Source organism: Silurus meridionalis, chromosome 19, assembly GCF_014805685.1.
Source record: "Silurus meridionalis isolate SWU-2019-XX chromosome 19, ASM1480568v1, whole genome shotgun sequence".
NCBI classification, from domain to species: domain Eukaryota; kingdom Metazoa; phylum Chordata; class Actinopteri; order Siluriformes; family Siluridae; genus Silurus; species Silurus meridionalis.
The window spans coordinates 5,305,674-5,314,285 of NC_060902.1; the positions used below are offsets into that span (position 1 = coordinate 5,305,674).

Consider the following 8,612-nt stretch of genomic DNA (forward strand, 5'->3'; position numbering starts at 1 on the left):
TTAGATTTATTGGCACTATTCATTTTCATTCTGTGAGAAGCACGCACTTTATTACATTTCCACAGGTTTACATGTAAATCATGTATACAAAGACAGTGGTTGAATACATATGACACATGCAGCACATACATGTTAAGGTTAATTCTGATCATAAAGAACAGTTGCAATCTATTTTCTCTAGTATCTGCATTACTATATTACTATATACTATACTTATTTGTAGACTCAAATACATCATAACAATAGATGATAGACAGACATGGCTCTAGTTGTGCAATCAGACAACAATAATGTATTGATTATAGATAAAGCTGCAGCTGATTTCAGGCAGATGACTTCCAAGTTGGCTAAAATCTTGGTGACATTATTTTATACATGACATTTAACTATATGAGAAAGATCAACATCACTTTCAGCCTTGAACTGCGTATATATTGAATGCAGAAAGAAGGCTAGAAAAAAAGGTTAGAAATGTTATTTTATGAATAGTAGAATATATTTTGTTCCTTATGGACAATGTTATTGATTTGCATACTGAAATTTAGTCAACTGGTCAACTTAGTTCAATGTTAAGAATACTATACACTAAAGAACAGTGCAAACAGGTCCTGTAAACGGATGACAGAACACTCTTTGGAAAATCAAATGCTACTTAACAGAGACTTACACTGCAGTAGTTATTATAAAATTTACTTTCTAAACTTTTTTAACCAAAATCTGTTAAAAAAACCCACAATATTTCATAAGCACAAAAACAGTATAAGAATAATTATATGAAAGAAAGAAATTATGTATGAAAACAAACTTTTGAAAACATTTTGTGTTGGTAAACCTTTGTAAACACATTGGCAGTTGTTCAGAGTTAATTACTTTTCTCAGTCCAACATTAAATCTATGGCAAAACTTTGACTCAAACTTATCCACATTTAGTCTTAACTACTAAACCAACACTGTCCCAATTTTGTGTTAATTTTCCCCCTGACATTTAATAGACATAAACATTCACATTATTGTTTTAGATTAAGAAGCAATATTTGGTGAAGCATGAAATATACAGAGTTTTCTTTCACCTAAAGGCAGTTTTACATTTATTTTGTGCTGGAGCTACACAGATAATATACTAATAGAATTCTGTTTTATCCATAATATTCAAAATCACCATCTCCATATAAATGTTTTAAAAGCATTAATTCACCATTCATTTTTATAACTACTTTATCCATTAGGGGTCTTAATGGATCTAATGTTAATCCCAGAAACACCTTAAAGATAAAGAATGAATATACTTTTGTGATAATTTAGTCCAATGCAAGGAACCATATACACATAATCACACATCCATTCACACATAAATTTAGAATAAAGATATAGATGTTTTGTGAGGTAGGAAGACATGGGAGATCACAAAGAAAACTCAAGCAATTATAGGGCAACCATGCAAAACACTAAATCCTGATCTCAATATCTTTAAGTCAGGATTAAATGGGGGGGCCAAAGAGGTGTGAAGCACCACATACTGCATCACCTTGTCTGCTTCAACATCATTAAGATGTTTTTTAAGATTTTTTTACTGTGACACTCTGTATTTTTTTAATGTATCCAGCACAATTCCACTTACAAAGTTTAAGATGTTAAAAAACTGATTATAAACAAAATTATTCTAAACATATCCCAACGTGCCCTAAGTCACAACAGTTCTAAGTCTGACATTCTAAAGAATCTGGAGCAGTTTAATCTATATATGTGTATATTTGCTATAAATGATTAAATACCTTTTTTTTCCAAACCATTCCCTTAAAAGAACATCCAAGTCATTTCATTTAGGAAGTTCAGTATAAACCTTTTAAAGTATAGTGCAGCAACATGTAGCTGGATAGTCAACTGCTTCAACCTTTGACTCAATCCCATGAACAAAGTAAATGTACTCTTTTTCCTGCCATCGGTATGTCACCTTTGTGATGGGAATTAGCTCAACACTTTGTTGCTGTGGACACAAAAAGTTCAGAAAATTCTAGATTACTTCTCACATAAACAACAATTAAGTGAAAATTATTTGAATCCTTTCATTAATGTATAACAAATGATTGAGGTATAGTCATATAGTCAATTAAAAGCTCTGTAGAGCTTTTAAACATGCAATGCTCTAAAGAAAATGTAGGAAAATTAATTAAATAAATCATCAATAAATCAATAGCAAAGCAAAAAAAAAAAAAAAAAAAAAAAAGAAAGCTCTGATTCTGATCTAACAGAGATTACAAATTACAAAATATAATGCATGACTATATTCTGAAAAATACACGTTTTTTTAACCTGCTGCATGATGCGTGATGTCTGGGAAAACTTGCTGTGATGCTCTCTGACCATTCTTTCAGATGCTTGAGCCAAATTAGGTTCTGGGAATCCATTTAAAGGATACACCTGTGATAGACATAATATCAAAGATAAACGATACTGTGAATTTAGTAGAACCAGGAATAAATATAAAATATTATACAATAGTGAACCTTTTATCAAAGGTAGCAGTAGTAATAAAAATACGTTTTTACCATATACTTAGTATCTTTGATGAGCTTCTTTCCAGTAACCGCATCCAACTTATTTTTTTCCAGACCACTTGACTGCTCCACTATATAATCGTCGATGTTGTTTTTCCTGATGACAAAAGGTATAAGGATAAAAATGGATTTATTCAATGATTTAGTTAAAAGTTTTAGTTTATTTTATGTATCAAAAGGGTAAATGATTTACCATTCCACTGTAAGCTTGATATACATTAATAGCTTCTGTTTTCCTTTGCAGGTAGCACATACAGTTGTTCCTTGACCTGAACAATCAGGGCACCTATAAACAACGGGGTAAAACACAGCACCAGGTTTGTATATGATTTAGTGACAAAAGATTAAAATTTTCTCACTTATGTTTTCTTTAGTCAAGTCAAGTCAAGAAGCTTTTATTGTCATCTCAACCATACATAGCTGACGCAGTTCACAGTGAAATGAGACAACGTTCCCCCAGAACTCATGTGCTACACTAAACAACAACATTTTACAAACATCAACAACAACAACTTTATGGATAGACAGTAAATAATGACCCTCAGCTACATCACGATATATTTAATGCAATCAATAAAAAAAAACTGACACATTTTGTTAAAATAATTGCACAGAGTGGTGCCTGAAAGGTTCAGCAAGTCATCTATAGTGTCAAAACTTACTGCATTTTGCCCGTGCCATCGCATTTTTCACAGACATGTTCTTCTGCAACTTTCCCAGAGCCCCTACACATACTGCACTGTATCTGTAATAAGACATTTAGCAAAATAAAGACTCTAATTTGGAGAATAAATAGTATTTAAAAGACAATTGTTGCCATTTTTATAGCTTTACATACTACATATAAGTGATACATATTCTGTGACTGCCATTTTGTCGCCATTGCTTGCATCACTTGTATACAGTATGTAATACAGATCAAGCTAATCTGACTGATCACCTTACCTGATATTCAAACATTTTTTATTCTATATTTGTATACTGTTTATACAAATATATGCGTTTCCGCACATCAAATAAGTTTTTTAAGTATAACTTCATTTAAAAATGTAAATGATTTTTCTTGATAGATTTTTTTTTATGCCAATAGATAACAATCATTTAAAAAAAGAAAAAAAAACGAGCACAATGAAATGAGTAATTATTTAAGTGTATTAAATTGATATATATATATATATATATATATATATATATATATATATATATATATATATATATATATATATATATATATATATATATATATATATATATATATATATATATATAAAAACCCGGCCGCAGCGGTGAGAGCGCCGCATCCTAACCACTAGACCACCAGGGAACCTACATTGCAAATATATACTGCAAATTAAATATGTACACAAATTGTCCCCGTAAAAATACTGAGAAAAAGAAGCAAAATTAATCTACCTTTCCCCACACCTTAACATTGGATTAGTTGTAATGTCTTATGTGGATATATTTGATATATTTGAGGTTGGAAAACCTGACACCTCTCCCCTCAAATTGTCTGAGAGGAGACTAAAGGAGCACAAACAGTCAAAGGTTATGTTTTATCAAATGTTCTTCAGAGATGTTCTGACTGGAGCTTAAGTTCATGTGATGGAGCATGTTGTGACAGAGAGTGTTGCCTCTTCCTCTTCAAATGTTTCTTGCAGAGGCTGGAGTTATGTTGGTGAATTTGAACATCAATCCAGTCCAGTACTTTAGGAATAGCCTTGTGCCAAATCAATTTAGTGGACCATAACTACTGTAAATATGTTATTACACAGTTGAAATACACAGTGGTCATATAGTGACAATTTTCTGAGATTACTCACAGTCTTGGCTCCACTACATTTGGTACAGTGGCATTTTCCTGAGGCAGAACAGGTTTCACATGGCTAGAAAGGAATGTTTCATATGTTAAATTGGTTAAAATGGCTATTAAATCACTCAGTAATTAGAGGTTAAAGCATTTTTTTGCATCTTAAAGAGAAATTTAGCCCATAAAATGCACCTCAAAACAACAAGTTTTATCATTAACATGTTAATTCACTATTTTATAAATACCTTGACTGATGCTGTATTTGGCACTTCAACATCCTGAGTAGCTTCAGTAAACATGGCTGGTACTTGAACCGAGACTTCCCATGGATTGGGAACAATCTGTGTGTTGGTGGTCAGCGGCTGACCTACAGTATTATTAACCATTTCCAGGATTATCAAAAAAATCATTCATAGATGCATATAAATGAATGTAAATATCTGACCCTGCCTTTACCGTCATAAGGCTTGCTAGCCCACTCAGTTTTTCTGGATTCTGTGTAAGTCTCCAAACGATACTGTAAAGGTGAATAAATGTGTCAACCGCAATGAGAGAATTATTTTTCTCAAAGATGAGAAAAACGAAATTTGAACATACAACATACATTACATACTAATTCTCTTTTTGGTTTATGCTTTTGATTAATACATTTTTCGATTTCTTGCACCTTCAATAGTCAATTGAATAATTTTATCTTTTAATTTTCAAGAGATAGTTACTGAAGTTGTGTTTAAATGAGTGTTGCTATGCAGCCATTATATTCTTCAACTATTCCAAGTTGCAATCATTCATAAGTTGATAATATCTTAAATGGGATTTAAAACTGTGCTCACTTGTTGGACAAGCCTAACAACCAGTGCCATAGGAAGTAAGTACTTGTCTTCAGTTCTGGGAAACTCTTGTTATGCACTACAGCATATGTACATATGGTATAACCTAATATATAATATGCATTAATTTATTATTTTTACAAAATGTCACACAAAAGTCTGTGTGTGTGATTGCATTTACTCTATAGGTGTTGAACTGTTCCATATTGGTGATCACACCATCTTTAGCTGGACCATTCGCATAACAGCAATTGTTGTTTACATAGTCGTGAAAAGCCTCTTGGGCCTCTTCCTTGGTTAAAGCAGGAACGCTGAAACAAAAGAATAGTCACACAATTATCAGCAATCAGTATTATTTTTTCTGTACAATACCGCAATCCTAATTTTTGAGTAAGTAACAAAATTTTATCTTGTGGCACATGTTTCTAAATATTTTGGATATGGCATGATTGGTCATAAAATTGCATACAATTTTATAGTAGACCCAAAGTTGAAATTGTTCAGCAGCTATACAAGAAATGTATCAGGAATCAGGCACTGCACCAGACCCAGCTGATATAGATGAATAACATCTGCAGAATAACTTCCACCTTAAGCGTAGACAATATTTGAGAAAGCATTGTGGACCGTGGTGTTGCTGGCACTCTCTGGGGCAGGATCAGGAATCTGTGGCCTAGTTGCTGAATCTTGAAGTGAAACAAGTCAGCAATAAAAAATAGAGTACATCCTATCCTAGTGGACTATCTGGCTGTGCAAGGAATATCAGGCCCAAATGGAACATCCTTACTTCCAAATGATGTTGTGGGTAATATTTAACCCTACTCATTCCACAGCCATCTTTTAAGCAGCTGTCACAACTAGGTTTGAGCTATGTTGCATTCCTCTGTAAGCTGGTGAACATGGCAGAGTCTACATTTGAAAATGATGATTTGTCTGATTTGTCTAGAAAGGAACTAGGACAGTTTTCAAAGCTTATTTTTGAAAACTGTCCAACCAGGCAATGAAAAACAAACACATTTATAATCTTACCTCCAGTCCTGTGCTGGCTGAACATCAGCAGTTGGCATGGGCTGGATAGGTGGAGCAGGAAGAAACCCACCTTTTAAAATAAAACATTACAAGTGTGAAAAAGATTTGTGCCATGAACAGAAGGCTAGTCATGGGTCTTTATTTATGAAACAAGCTTAAAATTAGTAGTCCACTGGCACTTTATGAGGTATGTCGTTATCTCTTAGCAAATCCATTAAGACAAGCTATAATTAGATATTTAGATATTTCTATCAGTGGTGGGCGGTCAGGGCCAGCAAAGCCTTCTCTGCTGGCCTAAACACTATCAGAAGCATTGATCTACATTTACAACTAAATTCTTATATTTGTTTCATGAAATTGTATTAATTTATTCCCAACAGTTTATTCTCTTTATTTTGTAGTGTTTCTCTTGGCTGCACTGCTTCCAGTACGTGTATGTGGATGTTAGATTTTTTTGTCCAATCAGATTTCAGTCTATATGTGTTGCCATGTCAATCTAATCTGCCCAGGGCCTTAAAGTCAGTACTGCTGGCCTTTTTACTTTAGTGTCTATGAGAAATAAATCTGTTTCTTTAACCAATCACATTTCAAGGTCGCCTCACTTCTGATTGGAAGCTCTGGACACATTAATACATCTGAGTTCGACTTTTTTATGTCTACGGAGGAGGAGAAATTGATTTGGTCTCGGACATACTTAAAAATACATTTTGAAGAAAAGCTAGACATCGTGAGTAGAGGTTGGCCAACCTCAAAGCTAGCTAGCCTGTCTCAGCCCAGGAAAGGGTTTGTTCTCCACTTTAAGACCAGTGAACATGAGCAGTACCACTGGATTACAGCTCTCTGAGGAGCGGTGCAAATTATGAGTATGCATCTCTGGTGAGTAGGTTGTTTTTATTTATATTTTTATGTATTTATCATGTTATTAGACAAATATTGATTCTGAACTGCTCTCTTGGGTTTCTTGCTTTAGTAAAATGGTATTCACTCTTCATATGCTAAATGCTTCTTTCTCTGTAATGCCATGCGTTTTTATATTGCGTTTTTGTATAGTATTGATGGTTTCTATAATTGTAAGTTGATAGTGGTGGTATTAAGAAGTGAATTAAGTCGGGTAAGTCCTCACTAAAGGCCCAGGTACCAAATGCACGGCCCGCTATATTGTATGCCGTTAATTTCTTGATGACTTGTGACACAAGTTATAAGTCCTCTAAATGTCATGTATAATATGCTACATTAAAAACTCATTAGTGCCTTAGTAAATAATAGGCTATTACAAAAGAGTGGAAAAGTTTATATCAAGAGCAACATATAGTTGTCATATGAAGTGTGCGTGGCAGGCAGGATAGTCAGTTGCAAGTGCTAGGTAAAAGTGTTTATTAAAAAGACAAAAATCCTGAAAATTTTTTAAACATGAACCAGGCTATGGCCAGACAATTAGCAAACAATAATAGTAGAAATGCTTCTTGTGGACCATAGATCAGGGACTATAGATCATGGGTTTCATGCTTCTCCTGGACCATGGAGATATATATATTATATGGAATATATATATATTATATATACATATGTAAACCCCATTGCACCAGTTTCACTATATATATATGTTCACCTGTTCACCACTGTTCCTTTTTTAGACCACTTTTAATAGACAATGACCACTGGGAACACCCCAGCGAGAAAGTCTTAGTAGCCACACATTGTTGGCATGAAGTGGGGTGGGAGGGGGGTTCTCTAGCTACAGTACATATATATAAGACAAATACAACTAATTTTAAAAACAATAAATTATTTATTTTCATTTAATTCTAATATTTCATTATTTGTGGTCCTACCTCCAATTCCCTCATATCCAGGCATCATGTTCGGTAGGGTTTGTACCCCATATAAAGGGGGCTGCTGCATCCCATGCATAAGTGGCATTCCTTGAACTTGGGGAGGCTGCATTCCACCCACTGGGGCATACATAGCTGTTGTAAAGACAGTGAACATTTTTAAATTAGCATGGTACACATTTCTTCATCTGAGATTAACCCATATATGTTTTAAAACTTTAACGTGTTAACTTTAAGGCACTAATTAACTGTTTTAAAGTAATTGTTTTAAGTTCAGTAGAGGCCACAGTTATGTATCTGATGCATTGCAAGTGGATCAACTTTCAGCCTGCAAAATTTTACCTATTAATGTTTCCACTGTCATGGCTGATTCATGGTAACTTCTGAATTTATATAGCATCTTCCAGATTATAAAACCATTTTAGAGAGGAAATGCCCAATAGCAATATGAGAAGTGGGGCAGAAATGGGGAAGGTGTGGCCCAATCCTGCATTTTTCTTAACACAAAAGTGAATGTTATAGGGTGGTTGTTGATGAGTGCCAGGTGCAGGTGGTT

The 8,612-nt window shown here is 33.9% G+C and overlaps 1 protein-coding gene across 1 annotated transcript in view; it reads right to left on the reverse strand.

The window, feature by feature from the left end:
• Positions 1-8,612, reverse strand: part of LOC124402432 (protein SSUH2 homolog) — an 11,384-nt gene continuing 2,772 nt past the window's right edge. Inside the window, exons 2-12 of the mRNA XM_046875482.1 lie at positions 8,057-8,191; positions 6,225-6,294; positions 5,377-5,506; positions 4,822-4,882; positions 4,611-4,732; positions 4,379-4,441; positions 3,218-3,300; positions 2,749-2,841; positions 2,547-2,652; positions 2,311-2,418; positions 1-1,984 (exon numbers count right to left, since the gene is read on the reverse strand). Coding sequence (XP_046731438.1) covers positions 1,844-1,984; positions 2,311-2,418; positions 2,547-2,652; positions 2,749-2,841; positions 3,218-3,300; positions 4,379-4,441; positions 4,611-4,732; positions 4,822-4,882; positions 5,377-5,506; positions 6,225-6,294; positions 8,057-8,189 — 1,110 coding nt within the window. The 5' untranslated portion in view covers positions 8,190-8,191 and the 3' untranslated portion in view covers positions 1-1,843. The remainder of the gene's footprint in view (positions 1,985-2,310; positions 2,419-2,546; positions 2,653-2,748; positions 2,842-3,217; positions 3,301-4,378; positions 4,442-4,610; positions 4,733-4,821; positions 4,883-5,376; positions 5,507-6,224; positions 6,295-8,056; positions 8,192-8,612) is intronic.